At 40.7% G+C, this 23,089-nt stretch overlaps 1 protein-coding gene across 1 annotated transcript; it reads right to left on the reverse strand.

Moving 5' to 3' along the window:
- Positions 1–1,359: 1,359 nt before the first annotated feature.
- mdfic2 (MyoD family inhibitor domain containing 2) lies at positions 1,360–22,725 on the reverse strand (the record flags this gene model as incomplete). Its single annotated transcript, XM_082534728.1, has 5 exons — positions 20,282–22,725; positions 8,767–9,012; positions 8,547–8,634; positions 4,472–4,693; positions 1,360–1,616 (listed from the first exon to the last, which is right to left on the reverse strand). The coding sequence occupies exons 3-5, from the start codon at positions 8,632–8,634 to the stop codon at positions 1,360–1,362; spliced, it is 567 nt and encodes a 188-aa protein (XP_082390854.1). The 5' UTR covers positions 8,767–9,012; positions 20,282–22,725.
- Between the last annotated feature and the right edge of the window lie 364 nt (positions 22,726–23,089).

The following is a 23,089-nucleotide window of genomic DNA, read 5'->3' on the forward strand; positions in this document are numbered from 1 at the left end:
CAGTCTCAGCACTGTACCAATATAGTACCATTACCATGGTGTGCAGCAGCAAAACAGGAGTGCTCTACAATGGTCTTCTCGTTAGCAGAGTGAGATTACTCTGTCTTTATATGTAATGGGAGAAAACAAATGTTTGGTGCAGTAATTGAACATAATCCAGTAACACGGTGTTGTCTCCGTGCACTCACGCTGACCTCTCCGGGATAGATGATGATGCTTAGATGATGCTTAAGAACAATGTTGTCCTGTATACCGCTCTCACTGGCATAGCAGCGTTGCTCCTGTGTCCATTTCCCATAATGTGACAAGGACATATTTCAGACTGAAGAGATCCAAACAGTAATCTACCACTTGAGAGAACTGTCTTTGAGAACAGAGGTTGAGGGGAGTGACAAGGACAAGTGTTCTACAAATGCCATATCTAACAGCTCCTGTGTTTCCAGTGGCACTTGAACTGAAATAGGCACGCTCAACAGGGGACAGGCTTCAAGATTTTTTTTTCCCATACTTCAGAAAGACTATCGTGTTGAAGTTGGAGTGCTTGTTGGTGTGTTAGAGTGTGTATCAACACAGCTGCAGTGGAATTTGCTGGCCTCAAGGCCGTTGAATTGTTTGCGATGCCGCTGCCGTCTTGCTGCATAGTGAATATACTGTAAAACTGAAATGCAGAACACTAAATTACTCATACTGTTAAGGCATTCACTCACACAGTATCTAGAGTAGGTGGTGATTTTTACTGCTATAATGTAAGGTTTTATAACAACTGGCAAGAAGAGTTCAAAAATAATAATATTAATAATAATAATGTGGTTTAGCTAAATAGTTGAACCATGCCAATCATTATATTCAAGTGTTCCAGTCACTTCCCCTGTCACAGGTGCATAAAATCAAGCATCTGCTTCCGTTTTTTCTCAGAATTGGATAACAGGACACTAAGAAAGAAAAAAGGATGTAATTGCTGAAGAGTTATTGAAGTACTATTGTTAAATAAAATGAAATAAAGGTGAAAGTCTGCCTTTTTTCTATTTAAATCCACTGTAGTAGTGTAAAGAGGTAAAATGTCAAAAAGTATATCTTTGCCCAAGTACTTATGTACCTGACTGGATAGTAGACCTTATCTAATACTTAAATATTTAAAGAAGTGGAACAGGCAGTCTCCATTGTACACAGGTCTTGTCATATATTTAGGAGACATAAACACAAGCATACACAGATAAATAATGCATGTTTATTATCATTGTAATATCACACTGGTATTTATTTGTGTTTTAGCCCTTAGAAATCCTCCACGTCACACTGAACCGTCACATGTTTAATGGTAAGTTTCTGCTTTTACTGGTGAATATTATGAGTTTCCTACTAGTGATAACAAATTTCCGAAACCTCCATAGCCAGCTCCAGGCAGTCACTTGCATCATGACAGGACCCAAACACACCACAATCCAAATCTATGTATGAGTCATCATCACTGCTGGATGCAGACTCCGCTGTGGTAATGACGTGTTTGTAGCTGGGGCAGCAGTGATTGGCGAGTCCCTTGCAGGAGTCAGGTAGCATGTGGATCATATCGTAGAACCGACAGAAGAGACAGTTCAAGACAATTCCTGCACAGTCAACTGAGAGAGACACACATGATCAGGAAAATAATGTACTCAGTAGTGTGTTTTTTCTTCTTTTAAATCAATATACATTTTTTTGTCTTCATAAAGGGCTGCAACCCCTTCACACTTTTACAATGACCTATTTGAAATAATGCGTGATAGATAGCGTTTAAATTATATCTCGGGACATAAATCATCCCTGCTCCTATAAGAGCTGGGCTTCACTTGTATCTTATAAGATTTTAAAAGCCCCCTTTCCTTCCTTTACACATGCATAATTTAAGAAATCATGCCTCGCTCCCTCACAGAGAGACAAGCAGGAAAGCTGTTTGGAGACATAATCAATTACCAGAAGTCTCTCTTGTATACTTTGCCAGGAGCACTTCCAACGTGTGTTGTGGTTACAGTGAGACAATGCTATGTGTCTTTCCAGCATGCTTTGCCAAATGGTTCCCCCATGGGTGCTATGAAGTGTGAGATCATCAAATGACACTGACCATGAGCAGACAGTTACTCACTGAAGAGTGTCATAGGAACGACCTTATGACTTGCACTGCAGAGAATTCAGAGAAGGTATACCCTCTGCAAGGCTTCACTGTTCTCCTAAGCTTTTATATAAATATGTGGAGGTTTCAATCTGATCTTAGTTCAAGTACATGTTGGAGAAGACAGGTTGTGGGTCAGTCTCATTCCTGTGAACTGATTCTTAATGTCATTTCTTCAAATTTGGACTCAGAATTCACAAAATCTGGTTATAGTTCAAAATTTGACTTGTTACACTAATGACACAAATCTAAAAAGATAAAATGATGAAGGGATATTTTATATCAAAGAGGTGAAAGAGCAACTCTGCTTTGGCAATATATAATATAGACCAGCGGTCCCCAACCTTTTTTGCGCCACAGACCGGTTTATGTTCGACAATATTTTCACGGACTGGCCTTTAAGGTGTTGTGGATAAATACAACAAAATAAAACTAGTACTGGTGCAAAAAAAGAAGATTTATTCAGAACACACGAGCAAAGACGCAGGGAAACCGTGTTAATGATAAAAGCGATTTAAAAAATAACGATCAAAACCCTGAAAACCATAAATTTCACACCCGACCCTCAACTCTTGCGGCCCGGTACCAAACGACTGACGGACCGGTACCGGTCCATGGCCCGGGGGTTGGGGATCGCTGATATAGACTTTTTTGCTTAATCAATATTGAACATCAAAACTCGGGAAGAGAAAAAGACATTGTACTTTTAATCTCATACTGAACTGGTGACACTAATCGTGGGTGCCCACTGTTGTTGCTGCTAGTTTCATTATGTCTGTGAATCGCCTACATTAGCTTATTTAGTCTACATCTATATTTCAGCCACTGTCAAGCATATGGACCCATACAATACAATACAGCTTTACAACAAACAACCTCGTGTCAACCTAAATGACAACAACTCTCGTGAATGGATAAGATGCAACATATGAGCAAACTACATGTATTTCATCATCATATCCTTTTAATATGGTAGGAAGTAGAAATGAGTCCAAGTTATATCTCTGTATGTAGTGCTACAGCTTTGTAACTGTGGTCAGTTGCTGTCAGCATGCAACTGAATGGGGTCAAGCTGGTATCTATAATCAATAATATGGTGATTAACTGTGATAACTTTGTAATTTTTAACTCAGCAAAGACCACAAATCACAAAATTAAACAGAAATTCATGGGCACTACTTTCAGAGTCCAGCCATAACCTCATAGATTTGAGGCTAAAGTTCATAATTGCTCCACACATAGCAATGTAGTTGCAGCAGGATGGCAGTTTAATTACAAAATGATAAAGGCGCTCGGCAGGCTTTTATAGAGGAATGTAACCTGAGTACAGTTTAGATGTGTTGCAGATGAGCTGTGCTCATTGGCTAATTCACACTTATTTGCAACATGTTGGCAATCTGTCTGTGTTTATAAATTCTTGCAATGCTTCCATTTCTTTCTCTGGGTCTTGGAGTTTGCGCTGCATCTGTGCTGCCTCCTGTTGTTCCTTCTCTTTAAGCATTTGCGTATTTCTTCGGAGTGCTTCATCAAACATTACACGCAAACAATTATTTTTCTGTGACACTTGAAGCTTGCACACGATCTCTTGATGTGCACGGTCTTTGTCGGCCTGACGGAAAGTGATTGCAATCATCCGAGACAGACTGCAATTGAATGGAGACAAGTTGCCTCTCACCAGGTGACATGTGCAATTGCCCTGAGATTGAAAGTGATCATCCAGAGGTTGAAGGTGTTGAACGTTCATCCTCTGGGCGACCAGTTGGTCATCTCGACTGCTTGTAATCACTTGTGAGACGTTTACTCCAGTGTGTCTGCGTCTACAAGACAAGAGCCACATCTTTTCTCATTGTCAATAAATAAAAAGACATACTTCTATTTCCTTGCATATTAAACCATATTTAAGACAGTGGTTATTGTTACAACATTACAGTTTTATTAAATTTTTTTAGTTTAAAAGAATTGCATCAGAACATAAACAGTCTGTGTTGTAATCAGTTATGCATCTGGATCTGAAGTAGTGATACTTGTGGCCTTTTTTGCATTAATATTTCTCTTTTTTGCTGCAGTTTGAGTTTCTAAATTATTCAGACATTTTCATAATTGATTGTATTAACTATATTTAAGCATTCTCACAGCATAGTAAGACATAAAGCTTGCAATTTGTCATTTTCATAATTATCCTGCATATTAATCATTTATTTCAACAGCAGAAAAGCTGTATTTGGATAAAAAGTTAATTTCAAAACAATTTTAATGACGTCTCGAGAAAAGAAGTGGCACTGAAGACAGACTTAAACAGTAGAGTGAAGTACTGGTGTCATTTACCTCCTGTGTTGCTTTGCTGCGAGGAGGAAAGAGAGTCTATGCTGTACGTTTCTGCAGAGGAGGATCTCCTTAGGTACATTTTCAAAGAGAAAAGAGGGGCAGCGGAGGCGTCACGCTCTCTAGGCAGCTTAGCCTTGGTGTCTCTGCTTGTCTCCCCAGGCTCCATTTCTGTAGAGGTATCAAGTCTCCAGCTGCTGACTTGAACCTCACTTTCGATTCTTTCTGTCGAATAGATGAAATGTTAAACAAATGAATCCTACAGTAAAGAATCAACAAACAACATCTACTGTAGTCTTTGAAATAAGTACTGGAGTACTGGAGATGTCCCAAAATCAAGTATATGTGCAAGAATACAGAGAGCAGAGGTAACTGGTTCCACTGGTTTGCAGGTAATCTTGTGTAAAGCTGCTCATAGTACTTTAGGGTGGTGAACAGTAGGGGCATCACTCTAATGTCCATCCATCGATCCATTGTCAACCGCTCATCCTTTTCAGGGTTGTGGGGGGGGGCTGTCGCCCAGCTGTCGCAGGGCTAACATATAGACACAGACAACCATTTGCACTCACATTCACACCTATGGACAATTTAGAGTTTCCAATTAACCTATCCCCACAAACTGCATGTTATTGGACTGTGGGAGGAAGCCGGAGTACCCGGAGGGAACCCACGCAAACACGGGGAGAACATGCAAACTGCACACAGAAAGACCCCGGCCTGATGGTGGAATTGAACTCGGGATCTTCTTGCTAACCACCGTGCTGCCTAAAGTCCATACACTAATCGTGAATGGTGATACAGGAAACTTTTAGCGTAGGTTAGCTTTAGCAGGGTTAGCTCATTTGCCCCATCCTTTCCCTACACACACAAACTTTAAAACAAAGCACCTAAATCCTTGTAAAACCTACAACTTCTCACTATCACATTTATTTTTCCTTTTTGTAGAGATTTTGGCCTATCAGTTTGGCCTTCAGAACTAGCAGGCTATTTCCACAATATTTTCTTTTTCTGTGCAGAGCTAGCTAAAAATTAGCATACAGATGTAAGACTAGAATGAGAATTAAAAAAATGGGGAGATGTTCTTCTGGACCTTTGTAGTTATGGTCACAGAATAGCCAAGAGTGAACAGACGTGGAGCTGGAGCCATAAAAATGTAATGCTGCAGAAGTAAGTGGCAAGTTTTACTACTTTTTCAAGGGGATCAAGAAGTTAAGCTAAGAGATATAGTTTATATGGTCTAGTGTTAGGGATGTCACAGTATTTTGCCGCATTTTAAACATCAAACAAGGAGCAGAAAATTCTAAAAGAGCAGCCACCTTAAACCAAAACAGTCAGATGCTTAGTATATATGCATGTAGGCTTCTGTTTTTGATTTCATTAATGCTCTTAAGTCTGCTGTAGTTATAATTTGGACATAGGTGTCATAATGAGTATGTATCGAACAATACAACATTTTTTATTTATTTTATCAACTTTTCTTCTGACGATGCTGTCTGTGTTGAGCGCTCAGTGAATCGGGCGTTCGACTACTCCGCCTAGGCTGCACTGTCGAATGCAGATCCACTGAGCGCAGCGCAAGCTAGCAAGACAGAAGCTAAGCTCGTTGCAATATGACAACCGCCTCAACACTAGACGAAATTGAACCTCCCCCATCCTCATTCAGATCTGACGTTTGGAACTATCTTGGTTTTCATGTGAAGCATGACCCTGATGGTAAGTGCGTCATGGACTAAAGTAAAACAGTATGTCAGATGTGCCACGCAATGCTCAACTGGTGGGAACTAGTGCGTTAGCGCAGTTAGCTTGTTAACGTGTTGACGCTGTCCAGCCCCACGCATGGGGCGATCCATGGTAACTTGTTAACGGAGATTTGCTGCGTTATGGCGTTAATGTCATTTTAACGAGATTAACGCTGACAGCACTAGTGGGAACACAACGAATATCACTGTACATTTACTCCGACATCATCCTAGTGCAAAGACAAGTGGAAGCAGACAAAAACAACAAGCAAGCATGCTACAAACTTTACCAGAGTCATTTAGACAGCCGTTAGCACATGATTCTCCGGGGCGATCGTGGCTCAAGAGTTGGGAGTTCGCCTTGTAATCGGAAGGTTGCCGGTTTGAGCCCCAGCTTGAACAGTCTCGGTCGTTGTGTCCATGGGCAAGACACTTCACCCCTTGCCTACTGGTAGTGGTCAGAGGGCCCGGTGGCGCCAGTGTCCGGCAGCCTCGCCTCTGTCAGTGCGCCCCAGGGTGGCTGTGGCTACAATGTAGCTTGCCATCACCAGTGTGTGAATGTGTGTGTGAATGGGTGGATGACTGGATATGTAAAGCGCTTTGGGGTTCTTAGGGACTAGTAAAGAGCTATATAAATACAGGCCATTTACCATTTATGGGGACCTGATATGTTTAATATGCTGCTGAGAATATAGCCCAGAAGAAGCGGATAGTATAGCTTTTATTTTGGAAAGAGCCATTTCTCTGTAATAAACTCTCTTTTCCAAAGATGAGTGATTTCTCGAACAGATAGATTTTTTATTTTTTTTATTTTGTTGTTTCAGCAACATTACATTTAAAAACCGTACTTTTGAGTTAAAATATACATTTATAATTTTAATAAATGACAAATTAAAGAGGCTTGAACATTTTTTTGTATCGAAAAAATATCGAACTGTGACACCAAAGTATCGAACCGAACCGTGAATTTTGTGCATCGTTGCACCCCTAATAAATAAATAAATATATATATATATATATGCCATCAGTCACAGAAAATCTGCATCCTGATAAGCACAAGTAAAGACATTACTGATGTTGTGTAAACTGTGTATTTTTGGAAATCCAGTAATTGGGAGATTTGTAAATGACTTCAGTACATTTCAATAATAGAAAGTTACCACGCATCTTTGTGGATCAACTCTTGCATTGAACTCTCAGCAAGATAGTAAATAAGTGATAAACATAACTGGAAATGAAAAACGAAACGCTGCTGGCCATATCCCATTCTGACAGCTGACACAATGAAAAGATAAAAACATATCTAGCCTGTGCTGGTAGTTCCCAGAAAAGTGTGGAATTTCTGGAATGAAGGGGTTGTTATTGTTAATTAATACGTTAATTAATACAGATAATAATGAATTACTCTGCTGGCAGCAGACTGTTTACTTTTTCACCACCTATTCCGAATGAAATATTCACCACTCCTTTCTGTGTTTTACTTAAGATTTAATGCCCGATGATTTATTAATTTTTGAGAGTGAATAAAATGTATTTGTTTTCCCTAAATTCTTGAAGAAGAGATAAAAATGGACATTGCTCAGGGCCGCATTGTCCATTTTTAAGATTTTATTAGTTTAAAAAACAACTGCTCCCATCAAATAACAGAGTTAAACATGGTGTCTCGTGTTATCACCTTTTGTCAGCATGCGAGACTCTTTTATGTCTCATTAGAATTGTTTGTGTTTTTACATGTCATGTCTCCGTGATTGAATGAGAAGTGAAGAAGGCAAGGATTGCTATTTGAAGTACAAGTTAAAATAAACTTGTTTGAGCTGAGAATGAGCATGATGCTCTCGGGTTATCAAATGAATTAAGTAAGAAGTGCAGCTGGTCTATGCCCATGACCATTAACTGATAGAGAAATAAGGCCTGGGGGCATACTATGCATTTTTCAGGTTTTGTTCCAGTGTTTCACTGAGCCGCGCTCACTCATTAGACACCACAGTTGCTCCGAGCGGTGGGTCTGAAGATAATTTTACTTCATGTTTAAAATCTAAATGCAAACTGGAAGTATACAACAAAAAATCGCCTACAGACTATAAAGAATGCATGTAAGCAAGCAACTAACAAAGAACAGTAGATGATTTGAAAACAGGGGGTTTGTTGGGGAAATCATTCTCAAACTGTAGGGCTGTTCACAGTCACTAAAGTCAAATAACTGCACAAGGCAAGCAAAGTGATGGAACAGTAAGGATGGCACTGGCTATCTCAGATCATCACAAGAGAGATTTCTAAGAGACGTGACAACTCCAAAGTGACACTGAGCTGTTTTTCTACAAACCTAATCTACAACTCACCTCCTTTAACCCATGTGGAGCTCTCCTCACCACCGTTTACACTCCCTTTGCGTTTTGCATCAGCTCTCAGCGTTGTTTCATCTGCCATCTGGTCCATTGCATCACAGATAAAAAATGCATTTAGTATGACAAACCTGATTATCTCAAGCCAAAAATATGTGGCTGCACACAACTGAGGCTAACGTGGCTTAATGTCTAACACAGTGTTACCGCAACTCACCGTCTTCGTGCGCTGGTCCGCTCTTGGGATTGGGTCGTCACGCGGCCAGCTGCAACATAGTCTTCTTGTCCAGGATGTGGAGGCAGCTGTTTACATCGGCAAAGCGTAGCGCACCCAAGACAGATCATCCCTTTTGCAATGCACAGCGTCCATTTGGCCTGCTGCCTGCTGTGCTGTAAGGCTCTCCAATATTCCAGTGACGCTGGCAAAAAAACCCACTGGAGATCTGCTCCTATCAAAACATCACTGGTACAAAGTCAGCAACATTTTATTAGTTTGAGTTATTTCCCTCTACAAAGTGATAATGAAGCAAAATGCAAGTGCAGAGGATCACATAATCAAAGGAAATATCACATTAAAACTATAATTCCCCATTCAAATGCATTATTAAGCAATCAGGACACACAATAAAGAGATTTTATAATGTTATAGTAATAATGTGAGAGAAAAAAAACCCCCAGCTACATTAGAACAGAATGGCAAGACAGGCTAACTCAGTCCCTCCTTCGAAGCTGGGCACATATGCATGAGGCAGCGAGTTCTGTTTTGTTTGTTGTTGGGGCAAAACATGTGGTAAAGCATGGATAAGAAGCTGCATTCAAATTTCTCCGAATACAAGCCAACCAATTTAGTCTAATTAGGCTCAACACTAGAGTTGCATTTTAATAGACGCCCCGCTGTGTTTGCATATGTTTAGAGAACAAGAGTCATGCTAATTGAAAAATTAAGATGTGAGAGTATTTGTCTACCGAGCTCCCACTATGCTGCACTCAGTGCAAATATAACTCCTGAAGAGTTTTCTAGTGCCTTCTTTCTTCTTCCACCTCTCGTTTGCTTTGTGCTGTGATGATGATACGATGTGACAGACAAAAGACTAATCGAGATTGTGCTCTTGTGCTCTTCAAAAAGCACACAGTGACAGTGTGACAACACCATACTTCCACTCTTTGGGCTTGTTGTTTCTCGGTGACGCGGCAGGTTTTGTTTCGCTGGTCAACGTCAATCATGCAGTCAGAGAGGTTCCAGGGGTTACGTGGTTAATTTGACTCCCATTGAAATGTGCTCTCTGTGAAATGAGCTGCTCTGCCCTGCATCTGCAGAGAAGCCACTGTAGCTGACACCCCACCCTATTAGAGCCTTCCCTAATGCTGAGCCCAGTGACAGTGTGCGATCAGGTTCAGGTACAAATTTGTTATGTCCAAGTGACATCTTTCTGACCTCATTTGCTGCACTTAAAGTCTACTCCATTATTTACAGTTGCTAAAGTTTGTAGAACCAATACTCACCCACACCTTCTTGACGTAGATTCATTGTTACTGTGTTTATACTCATAAGCCATGGCATTAAAGCATTGTTATAGTTCCCTTTCGTGCCACCAAACTGCTCTGGGACATCTTTAGTTGTCTTGTAGTTTCAGGTATTGGGATGCTGCCTTGGATCCTATGTGTGCTGTGGGATGTTTGGTGAGATCACCTGTTCCTCCACACCCCCCTGATGCCTGAAAGGACTGGAATAAGGGGAGTGTGGCAGACGTCAATTGGGTGGATTCGTTGTTATGCCACTGAGTTTTTGCCAGTTTGGTGCTTGGTTTGGAGCAATAGTAGCAGAGGTAACTGGTTAGGTAACTTGGCAGCACTTGAAAGTAACCTCCACATACAATATTTGCTACCATAGGTGCCTCATAGTGTAATAACAGAACATTGCAAGCTCATAAATTACCACTTTACCAGTGGCTGACTGGTGTATATGCTGTTTGTGGTTTACCAGTGGTTGAGTTGTTAAGTGGTAAACAGGGAAATTATGCTATAAATAAGACTTTTCTTAAGGAGACAGTTGGGGGAAAAAGTACCCTCAAATGGTAACAAAGTCTTCATTACAAGCGCTGATGCTTTGGGGGAATTTTAGGTGTTTATTCAGAGTAGAGTAGACAGGAAATTGGAGAGAGAGGGGTTTTGGCAGAGATGAACCCAGGCCGCTGTGGTAAGGAACATGAGCTCTGGTACATGAGTCAGGTAACCAACAATTCCTTCTTATTAACTTCCTTTTAGTCACTGGGTAGTTGGGACAAATCAACACAACTTAAAACAAACAGATTGATTTAGGTTAGAGTAGATGAACCTTAAAATTGACCCAGTCAAAACAAAAATATCTATCACGTTAATGCTTAAGAACTAGCCAGTATGCCATTAGTGTCTAATTACAGCCTAACAGCTAGCGTCACAGTGGTTCTGAGAGCTGGAATGAATTGTTGCAACTTTAATAAACAAACTGTGGTTATTGTACTCAGCCCTAAAAACCTTGGAAACACAGTGTCTAACCAGTCACTCTGAATGGCTTTACCTCGGCCTCCAGTAACACTTTGAGAAATCTAAAACTAGAAACAACCTGTCTCAGAGTGATACTGAAAACTAGTCCATGCATTTATTAATTACTATTGAAATTCGTTATTAGTGGTTTGTCCTAAAAATACCCTCAAAAGTCTTCAGTTGATTTAAAATACTGCAGGGACTAAAAAGAGAACACGTATTTCCCCCATATTGGCTTCTCTTGATTGGCTCTCTGTTAAATCCAGAACCAAATTTTAAAAATCCTTCTCACATACAAGGCTTTGAATGATCAGGCCCTATCTTATCTTCAAGACCTTATAGTACTGCATCACCCCATTAAACTACTTTGTCCTCAGACTGCAGGTTTACTTGTGGTTCCCAGGATATTTAAAAGTAGGATGGGAGCCAGAGCCTTCAGCTTTCAGCTCCCAGTTTTGGGAGACAGACGCCCTTTCTACTTTTAAGATTATGTTTAAAATACATTTTAAGCCTAATCTATACACACAACTTTTAATCATTGTCATTATTAAACCTTGGCTCTTTTTCACAGTGTATCTTTTGTCCGGTCTTCCTATCCTCACCCCCAACCGGTCACGGCAGATGGCTTCCCCCTCCGTGAGCCTGGTTCTGTTAAAACGGAAGTTTTCTCCCCACTGTTGCCAGGTGGTTGCTCGTAGAGTTTGTCTGATTGTTGGGGTTTTCTCTGTTAAAGCGCCTTTATAATAGGCGACTGTTGATGTGAGTTAGTGCTTTATAAATAAAACTGAATTCAAATGTTATTGAAAAATGTGTAAATGCAGTTTTTGTTAGAAAATCTTTCTTTTTTCTAATGATATTGATCTCTTGATTTCCAATATGTCATAAGTACCTGATCACTGGTTGGTGGTACCTTACTGCAGTGTGATTCAGCCACATGGGAAGCATTTTTGCTCTAATTCCATCTCACCCAGATCACCTTGTAAGGGCAGTGCAACATTTCCTCCGTGCTTGTGTGTGGCTCCGCCAGGTGTTTCATGGAATTGTATCAAGACTTGATTTTTTTGTCCTCTCTCTCTTTATTCCGGTTTTAGTTAAATGTCTTTATTTTGTTGAACATGCTGCCAGTGCAGAGGTCCCCTTTGCCCCTTAATGAGTCCCATGGAGAGTAAGTGTCATAGTTGGCTCTGGTGATGAGAGCAGACTCCCATGTCACCTTGAGGCTTGGCTAACACAAAGGAAAGAAGACACTTGATGTCATATTCCCTCTCTCCATTTTAAAGTGGGTAATCCTGGTGTGCTGGGATTACTCTTATGGGCAGATGTCACTGTCCTCCCAGAGATAAAAGGTGCAAATATAAGCGATGACAGATGAAAAAACAAACAGTTGGGGTGCTTGGTTTATGCTGTGTGACGAGACAATGGGTGTTTTTGTTTGAATGCATATCAGATAATAATATAAGGATATTATTATATTATTAATATATAGATATTGATATATTTTTTAAGAAAAAACTGACTGAGGTGTGTTAATGTTGCACATATTTAACATGCTGTAATATATTATTACCTATTAGCCAAAGATGCTGTAAAAATAGCTTGTTTATAGATGATCACCTGTCTAAATTTGCTCGTGGATTGTCACCTTTTTTTACCTAAAATATTCAGTTTGTTCTGAACCACTTAAAGAGATGTACCTTAAAGCAGATCTCACCTTGTGTTCTCCCGGGAGTGTTTTCTCCTCAGCCCATTAAGAGCACAATAATTCATTTTCGAGATCGTTTTGCTCTAATTGAACACGTCTGTTATATTCAATTCTTTCAACATCTTTAAGGACACCTGCCTACCTTTATGACAGTCGAGAGTGAGGGGGGAGGAACTCCTGCTGCTCGTCACAGAGGGAAGAAATCAGTTTCCAAATTAAGATTTCAGATAAATGACCTTACAAAGTAAAGGAAATCAAAGAAATATGGGAACGGGGTAAATTGGATTCCTTGGCGTCTAACAGTATATGACTTAAACCAACTGGGGATTCTCACCACAGTGGAGGAATTGAGCATTTCCTAAGGCAACGGAACCACCTGGGACCTCCTGATGATCCATGGGGTGTTCGTAAAAAGCCTGGAAGTTATTCAACCCACTAAAAGGCTAAATAGATTTTTTTTCTATTAACATTTAGGCCGTATTGCTCTGATTTCAGGGCTTCTATACTGGTTTCAGGCAATCTATTTCATTTTACTCAGGCAATATTCTGTATTTAATTTGCATAGCTTTGGTTTGATCACAATGGATACCAACAAGGATGCTAACAAAGGTAAACAGACTGCTTTTATTCATATCAAACACGTTTATCACAATAATATAAATAACAATAATAATAATATGAGAATATAAATGTCTTTAGCACTAAAAAATAAAAATCCACCATTTTTCAGATTTACTGAATTTCACCTATCATCTGTATCTATGTGATACATGGAAACATTCATCGCAGGTGCTTCCTTTTGTTCGTGAATGTGGGGTTTTTTGGGTAGAAGGAAAATAGGGTTGCACTTTATGGTGCACTAATAAGACTATATTGAGATTACATAAAATTAGATCTAACATGTTCTTTATATGCCAGGAAACAACTGGATACTTAAACCTAAATTAAACTACTTATGGTACCATTACATAAAATGTCCTGCCCTGTTCCAAAAAGAAATAAAAGCAACTACCAAACTAAAGAGAAAAATACAATAAGGGCAGCTTTATGTAATGAACCTGGAGGTAAATGACTTTGATGACACTGTATTGCTATTTAACGCCATCCAAAATCAGGGAAATCCACTTATGCCGGCAAGTTTTTGGATCACGAGCTGCCCACTGTGCTACAAATTTCAATTTCAGGCATGACGCTACGCTTTGAGACTTCTTCGAATTATTCATCGTTAGTGTGTTTGCTTGTAAGGCTGTGCGTCTGTTCATAAATGTTAGCCAACTCTTCACCCAGTGATGCAGGTCTTTGTTGTAGTGGTACCAAAGGTTCCTAAGTTAGCCTCACAAGTACAACCCGTCTCGCTCGGTTACGAAGGTAATAACGAAACAGAAAATAATCACATTCATTCTGGCATAAATGATGATTAACCTGAGCTTTAAGTACACGCTGACACTGAACAAATAAAATGAACACTCTTTGCTGCTTCACACATGCGTCATGAGAAATACCCATTATTACGGACCAATTTGCTCCCCCAGATAATCAATGTTGGCACCGACTCAAGCCCCGCTCCACAGGCTAAATGCTTGAATTGATCATTGACGCTTTCTCACCAATAAGCCGTTTAAAATGAATAATTGGGTGGGGCTAAGAGAAGCCCGGGTCCTTGCTATTGCTATTAGTGTAATGATGATATGACATCAGATGTTTTCTGTAAAGCATTGTCTTGTTGTTATTGGGCAAGACAGATTATGATTGGGTTTAGTCAGTGCACGTTATGAGATGCTCCTTAAGTAGCATTCATAAAGCAAAGCTCCTCGCTGTGTCAGAGTGATAATAAGGGGAGTGATTCATATATACTTTAGGAGTCAAGGGGTGCACTGCGTTAGACCTGTATTTTCTTTTATTTGTCCTTGCTGTTTTGGCTCATGGATCTCGTGCTTGCTTTGTCCCGCCATACATCAGAAAGAGAGAGCTCCGTCTGGCAAGTCATTGATATGCCGGCTCTGTTTTTACGCATTGTCATTTTATCTTTCTCATTACTGTCAGTACTACAGACTCAGATGCATCTCATTACAAGGGAATTGGGACAAACATAAAATCAAGGCCTCCCCTCCTTTGACTTGGATATCTTTCAAACGCTCGAAGTAGATAACCGCCATGTTAGGTCCGCAACAGCTGTTAATGTTTTGTGATAATGCAGCTTTATTCCCACTGATATCTTGGTGTTTCTTTTGATGGCGTGTTAAAATGGAGAATTAATGTGAGTTCAAATGGGGCTGTTTTATCTGCGCCGTGCCTCCAGAATCCTGAAAGTGCACCTGTTCGGGCCAAACTCTTGCATGGCTTACACATGGCTACAATGTAATGAGAATGCACACGGACACCCACTGACACACACACGTGTTCTGGAACGCTCTAGCATGCACACATACAGCCTTTTATGTTGAATTGGCTCCAACTTGTGATGTCTTTTTATTTTTAGCCGGTCCTCCTTTTTCCCTGCCGGAGCCCCATGAAGTCTTTTCCATCTACAACTTAGTTCCTCAGCCAAATATTGACTTTAGTATCTGATTATTAAGCAATTTCCACAAAACTTCAAATTACTATCTGAACAATTATTTTAAAGACGTTACAAGACCCAGTAGACCCCCAAGGTCCTGAAACTGATTATGCAAAAAGATAATTGCTATGAAGATTTAAAAAGAATGAAATTGGTTTGACAAACCTATAAGTTGTTAACTACTGCTCAGCGCAAAAGAATACATTTGCTGACAAGGCCACAAAGAGCCGAAGCAGAGAGGAGGCTTTCCCCGTGTGCTCAGGTGGGCGGGAGGTATCGCTCCCTTTATTATCACAGCTAATGGCATTCCAGATCTGTCCTCAATTATACCGGATGAGATGAACTATTAATTAATAATTCTTCTGATAGATAAATTGTGCCATGTTCAGCAGATGTGCACTTCTGTGAGATGAGAGGAGGCACAGATGGAGCCTATTGACCAACAGCGGCCCCCTTTTTTGGGTCTGCCTTTATAGAGGTGCGAGCTTTATCTCAGCTTGACGTGTTGTTATGTTCCCCGTCCCCCCGTTCTGCTTTAACTGCCCACGTACCATCAGCAGCCGTCCGTGTTGCCCTGATTTACTGTGCGCAAAGCCAATGTTGCATAATTTGTGTTTCAAGAAAAGATATCAATCCTTCTTCACTTTGTGGAAAATGGTTATTTTTTCCCCCCCTCCTCCCAGGTTAAACGTACACCGCCTGAAAAATGACACATCCTCAAAGTACTGTTGAGCAAAAGGTGAGTTGTATAATTTTCCCATAAGCTGGGAGCCTTTAAGTGTAGAAAGGAGAAATTATATGGCTGTGAATGGCTTCCTTAATAGTGATATCACTTCCTAGAACAAAAGAAGGTGGCTGCAGCGATGAGCTGGGGGGGAGTGCCGGATGCCGGCTCGATTGGCCATTTCCGTGGCTTCCATTAAGGTCAAGCACTGCGCCGCCGTGCGTGAGTGACAACACGGCCAAGACGGATGGAGCACTCTCCCACAAACCTCGTTAAGACTGAAATCACCGAAAAAATAATAGTTATTAAATTAATTGCAGTCATAATCTCGTAAAATATGTGTCAAAAAAATTATATGCGGTTCGATTAACACATAACATGGGTGTCAAATTTGTAATAAAACCCTGATCAATAAAACAATAACCATGTTGTTAAAAGCAGCCATTGAAAGGTGTTGCTGGCAGCGGGCTCCAGGGGTGAGCAACCCTTTTAATATAAACGGATTTCATCTTTCCACAGTGTCACCTAAATCACCTCAATGTTTGTGTATACAATTAAAATAAGATAATAAATTGCAGCAATGGATGGATTACCAACGCTCCCTCCGACCCCTATAGATCAGCCTTTGTCATTGGCCGAGAAAATGCATGTCTAACAATCTGTTGATTACAATGTGGTGTGTGCAGAGGCCCCTGTCGAGGGAGGGCGATGACTGTTGCAGGATACATTATTTTAACATATTGTTATGTTTAAATCGATAAGTTCTAAACGAGCGCTAACGACTGCTATTAATTAAACTTCCAGAATCTTTTATTATAAAAGTTAACACTTGTGCGCTTGATTTAATGAATGGTTTATTATTTCATTTTGTTGGCCCTCACCGTCATACCCCGACGACTGGTCTTTTATCTTGAGACGAAACGAGGCAAAGCTCGGTTTATTTGTGGTGCAGAAGAGAAGATAATGCATGATGTGGAGGGCGTTTGTTTTAAAGCCTCGGGGTAGTGACTATTTCTTGATATAGTTTGCCCGACTGTACCCCCCCCCCCCCCACACACACAGATACACACACACAAAAACACACACCTTCTGTCTGCATATTTGGCCCTTGAGATATTTTTTTATTTTTTTTATCAGTGTGTTTATATGAAATCATTTGAGTGGGGATGTCAATTTAGAAATGAAATTGACTGTGCAAGAGAAGCGTTCAGATTGGAAATTAATGGTATAGCAATTAAAAACTTGGGAGTTACAGTATTTGGTAACAATTATGATAATGACTCTAGCTGGAGGTGTGAATTTCACAAGGGAAGGGTGGGGGTTGTTAACACGAGCGTCATGCAGGAAAGCTAGCAGTGGCAGCCTCGTACACTTTGCGTTCGACCACTTTCTTCTAATAGAGCAATGCCACTGAGAAAATATCTTAGCTTCTCCTCGGTAGGATGTGTTTTATTCCATTACCGAGCGCAGATAATCTGCCTTTTGTGATATTGCTGCAGGAAGCTCTTTGCTCTCAAGCTGCCACTGACGGAACGTGTCCTACATTGTGCTGCAGTAATAGAGTGGTTTATCAGCTCATGTTGAGAGTAGCTATAGGCTAAGTATGGTTGAGAGTCACAATTACCAACAGACACAACACGCTGTTTGTCTGCTCATGATTAATGTGCTGGATCAATGTGGGACGTTGCAAAGAAGCAGGGTGATGGAAGATTCCTGTGAGATTTTTTTTCTTCTCCTCCTTTTCCCTGTTTTCCCTTTTTTTTTCTCCCCCCTACACAGACACACACACACTGCTATCAACCAAATTGGATGATCAGTGGGGGAATTCTCCCACTCTCTGGTGTTTTCGCTGTGGTTTGTAGATTTTGCCTTCAGGTTTGAAATTCACTCAGTTAGCTGTCCTTTATCCAGAGGTTTTTTTTCTTCTTCTTTTTTCAATTGAGCATTAAGTCTGGGTCCAGATGGGGGGAAGCAGATGCCCTTTTTAGCCAGGAAATAGTGTTTACTCTACTTGTAGTCCCATGTCAGCTAGGAAAACCATAAATATCTGTCTACAGAAGTCACTGTGGGCTGTGTGTGAGATCCGAGTTGTTCAGCAGGAAGATAATTTACCTTGAAGATCTATAAAGTTGTATTTTGGGAAGTATAGTTGCCGTTTCTTCTTGAGAGTCAGGTGAGAAGACTGAGTCCAGTCATGCAGGTTAGCTTAGCTTAGCATAAGGAAACAGCTAGCCTTGCTCGATTTTCGTCCACAAATTTGATGGTTTGTGCAGCCCGGGTTCGTTCGCCCAGGCAGCCAAAGTATAGAGTGTTTGAACCATGGCTACAAGCTGGCCACAAACGTGGACTGTAGACATGCTAATTTATTATTAATAAGGTCCCATTTTGAACCCTCAAACTGAGCATTAGAGCAGTTGCCATCTTAGTGTTTTAAAGCCAAACGTGAGTGATGTATATCAGCGGTCCCCAAACCCCGGGCCACGGACTGGTTCGTTTGGTACCGGGCCGCGTGAGTTGAGGCTCGAGTGTGAAATTTATGGTTTTCTGGGTTTTTATCGTTAGTTTTTCAATTTATCGTTAACTCGGTTTCCCTGGGTCTTTACCCGTGTGTTATGAATAAATCTTCTTTTTTAGGTACCGGTACTGGTTTTATTTTGTTCTATTTATCCGCGACACCTCAAAGGCCTTTCCGTGAAAATATTGTCAGACATAAACCGGTCCGTGGCGCAAAAAAGGCTGGAGACCGCAGTGTATATGACTGAGAAACCAACAAACACCGCCTGCCTTTACAGTAGTTATTTGCATACCAATGCGTATAATATGAATGTCATCGATGACATGCATGAATGCCATTTAATAAGGCTTCAAATTAGTGGTTGAAACCTTAAACAGGGATCGAAAGGTCTAATATTAAGATAGCAGAGGGATTTCAAACCAAACAGACTTCTTGTTGGAACCCGAAGAGCCGCCCTCTGCTGGCTGTTGGATATAACGCAGATTTAAAGCAGTTTGCATGGGCTTTGCTTTTTAGATAAATTAATTGTTCCATTTATATAAATTTATTTGTCAGAGAGAGCCACAGTCCAGGCTCTAAATGGACTATAATATTTGGCCCAGCACAGAAAACATTACTTGTTAATTAGTGAACTTAGAGGAAGTGCTGGTATATACACATTTTGTTAGGTTTGGAGCGAAGCAGGTTAGCGGTTTCCCCTCGTTTCCAGTCTTTATGAGAAGCTGAGCTCACTAGAACGTTGAATTATTTCTTTGATGACCACCACCTTTCGTTATGAAACTCTAATGTCATTCCACTGGGCATTCTGACTGTAGCTAAATTGCTTTGCCAGACTCAGAGCGGGCCATTAAATTGACTAGTACACTCATCTCAGATTTCAATAGCTTTCAAACAAAAGCCGATCGCTCAACGTGTACGTCTCCCACTGAAAACGCCAAAATGTGGTTTAAGTGCAAAGGCCAGTATTGCATACCAGAGGTTACTTTGCAAGATTTTATGGATAGGCCTGCCACACAGTATTTAGATCCCAGCCCTTTCATGGTTCAAACAAATTATAATGTAATATGCTTTTTGGACAGGGTCCAGCAAATGTATTTAAACGACATAGTATCCAGCCGTGTTCTTTGTTTTTTACAAGGATGCAGAACGTTGAGCCCCGAAGCCAGAGCTGAGAAAGAGAATTACCCATGAACTCCGGAGCAGATTCAGTGGTCAGTAATTGAATGAGTGAATCCCATTGTCCAATTACCCGCATTATCTGTGGATACTCCTCTCATTAAAAGGCTAGGGAGGAAGGAGAATAATTAAAAAGATTTGCAGCATGGGCTTTTAATGATGACGCTGCTTTTGCCTGATATACTCTCCAGGACCAGTGAGATCATGTGGGATTGAAGGCAGAGGAGTAGCCCCCTCCTCCGGGCCCTCCACCCTCGCTTCATCCCTCCCCTCCCTGTAGTGCCAGCTGGCTCCACTCTGACAGTGAGTGGGCTTCAGCCACAGCTCTGCAGGGGCAAACTCACACTGTGGCCCTGAGAACTCAGTCTGAAGCCACGCAGGCTTAGTGTCTCCCTCTAAATGTAAATACATGCTGAATATTAAAAAACAAAACAAAAAGCAACGAGGTACATTAAAAAAGTCAGTGTGCCAAAGTGCATTGTAAACACTTGTAGTAGAGTGCTAAATTGCTGGTGGTGGTGCTGGCAGGTTTGACCTGTGGTAGGAATGCCTTCGTCAGGTAGAAATTTCTTTGCACCATTAAGCTTGTGAGCGCTTGAAGAAATGCGCCCACCCTCCCCAACCTCTCCATCTCGTCTTCCACGATGCACGGCTTTAATTAGTGCAATCTCAATAAATAACTGCACCGCAATTTGTGAAGATCGTACGCCTGCAGGGACCTGCTTAGTTCAAGATGTTTTTTACCTCTTTCTCAAAGAGCGCACCACGTGGTCAAGTGCGCCTTTGCGCCCTGATTTTTGTGCTGTAAACACACTTAAAGTGTTGAGAGCGGTTTCACATCTAAATAGAAGCTGTCCAAAACTTGCCACAGCTGACCGTATTTGGTCATATCGCCTCATTAAGATAACTCGTGAGTCTTTTTTCTTTTTTTTGTACTGCTTTACTTGAAAGTTGATGTTTATGGAAGTTCTTAATTGGTGTAAATATTAGTCCAAATGTTTCCAGACAGCTGGTGTGGGTCAAGAGACTTTGGTCTGGAGAGAGCTGAGAGAGCCGTGTTTGATCATGTACAGGCAGTTTGATCATGTGGCTTTTTGGAGCAGGCCAGCTGACCGTCTGAATGCATGTGTCGCTGAGCTAAAATCAGAGCCAGAGCTCAGTACGGCTGAGATGATTCATTTAACCAGCTGCTGAGCTTTTTTCCACATGCGTGTGCTGGCATCGGCACGAAATATACAACAATGATTCAATAACGTTCGAATTCTGATTTTGGCAACGAGGCTTATCGAGATGTTTGGTTTGGTCAAGATGCTGACATGTTTTATAAACATACTGAGAATATTCACTTATGATGAATCTCCAAATGAATTAGCACAGAGAACCTCTAGAACTACTGCAGGAACAGACTGTTTATTTCTGCTTATTTGAACTTGCTAATGCCTCATTGTTAAACCATTACGTTTGTCTTGTTTTTTCTAATGTCAGCTAACCGATAAAAATTAAAATAAAATAATTCTTGCAGCCATTATTGGAAATGTATCCAAAGCCTGATATACTGTAGCTACACGACCCCGCTATCGGCCAAAGAACTGCGTGTTGTGCCCTGATCCCGCACACTGAGATGCTACATTAATACAGTCTTAAGTAAGCCCTGAAAATGCGGGAGGGATGTTTGCTGAAAAAGACTGGCTGCTCTGGGCTTTTTATGTATTTTAGATACTGGTCTCGATGGTGCTTCTGTTTCTTTGGGCATTGGCTGCTTTTTCACTCATTTTCAGTCCAGTCCTTGTACCTGATTATTTTCAGAGAACATTATTAAGTAGCTCCTTTTTTTAGCCACTTAAACCTTTTTAATGATTTTGTCACTAGCAACCTGGCACAAAACACACCTTTAATTCCTTCAATGGAATGAGGTAAAACTATGGCATAGCAAACAGTTTGACAGGCGTAAGTAGTACTTTTTAAAGTGTTTTAGTCCATTTTAGTGTTTTGCTGAAATACTGGTATATCTCATGGTGTGCAGTGTGTGCTTAAAGAAAGCTGAGGAAATAGAAAAGAAGACGTGGCAGTCCTAAAAACTATCTACAGCAGATAAGCAGTTATGTCCATAACAGAACCTGAGAGATGCATTTGGCCTTCATCTGATTCATCTGTTGCTCACCAAAGCCTCATTAGTAATGATCCCACTGGAAGGTTGGCTGTCATGAAGCCATTCTTAAGCAAGGGAAACTGAGAAAAAGAATTGGGTATGCCAAATCAACAAGCTGGATGGAAATCAGTGACAAACGGCCTTATATAGAGTGATTAACCCAAATTTGACATTTTTGATTAAATTACTCATCAATATGTGGGAAAGGTACAACAGTGAGTCTACAGCTGTCTGTAAGACACGCTGGAGGCTGCGTCATGGTTTAGGGCTGCATTTCAGCCAGTGGTGTTGGGAATCTTATCAGAATTGATGAAATAATAAATTCAATTTCAATTTAATCGCACATTTAATTGGTGAGGATGGTTCCAGATATACTGCAGTAAAAGCATGCCTAGATAGAAAAACACACAATGGAAGACTGTCAGTCATGGATTGGTCTCACCAGAGATTGAACCTCAAGAGTATTGAAGCAGTGCTGGATCATCTTGGCAGAAAACAGAAAAACAAGGCAGCCAACATCCAAAGAAAAGCTTTGAATGTCCTCCAAGAAGCCTGGAGAACTATTCCTGAAGACCCCTCAAAGAAATTACAAGAAAGCTTGTCTAAGAGAGCTCAGGTTGTGTTGAAGAATAAAGGTGTTCATACCACATATTGACTTTAAAGCTTGTTAGACTTTTGCAAACTCTGTTTTTACCTTATATACTACATTCGCACATGTTTCAGCAAATTGTTGCATCTATTTTTCTTTGTATGCATCTGTATCATATTGTCTGCAGGTGCATTTTTCTAACTGGGCTTCATAGCATTCATTGATAACTTATTGTTTAAGTCCCTCGTACAGATGTGATCACTAACACTAAAAACAGACAAGCAAACAAAAACATGGAGGTGGCCATTTTTTCACTGTCTCTCTTCTAGTACAGCTGTCTCTGCAGATACCATGTCAGACATTATATATTACACTCTAAACATTTGCTTGTGAAACTTTATTTGCACTGCGATACAATGATGAAAGGAAATCTATTGTTCTGGAGCTCTCACAAAATAACCCCGCATGACTATAACTAGAGCAAACCTGAGGTAACCCCAAAAATAGCACTAAGGCTAAATGAGCAGATATTGCAGTTATCCGTGAGGCAGATTTTTACTGTCATCAGAGATATATTGTTTCCCACACATCTCTCCTGTGCAGCC

The sequence above is a fragment of the Aulonocara stuartgranti genome (genome assembly GCF_965226115.1).
Source record: "Aulonocara stuartgranti genome assembly, chromosome: 5".
NCBI lineage: Eukaryota > Metazoa > Chordata > Actinopteri > Cichliformes > Cichlidae > Aulonocara > Aulonocara stuartgranti.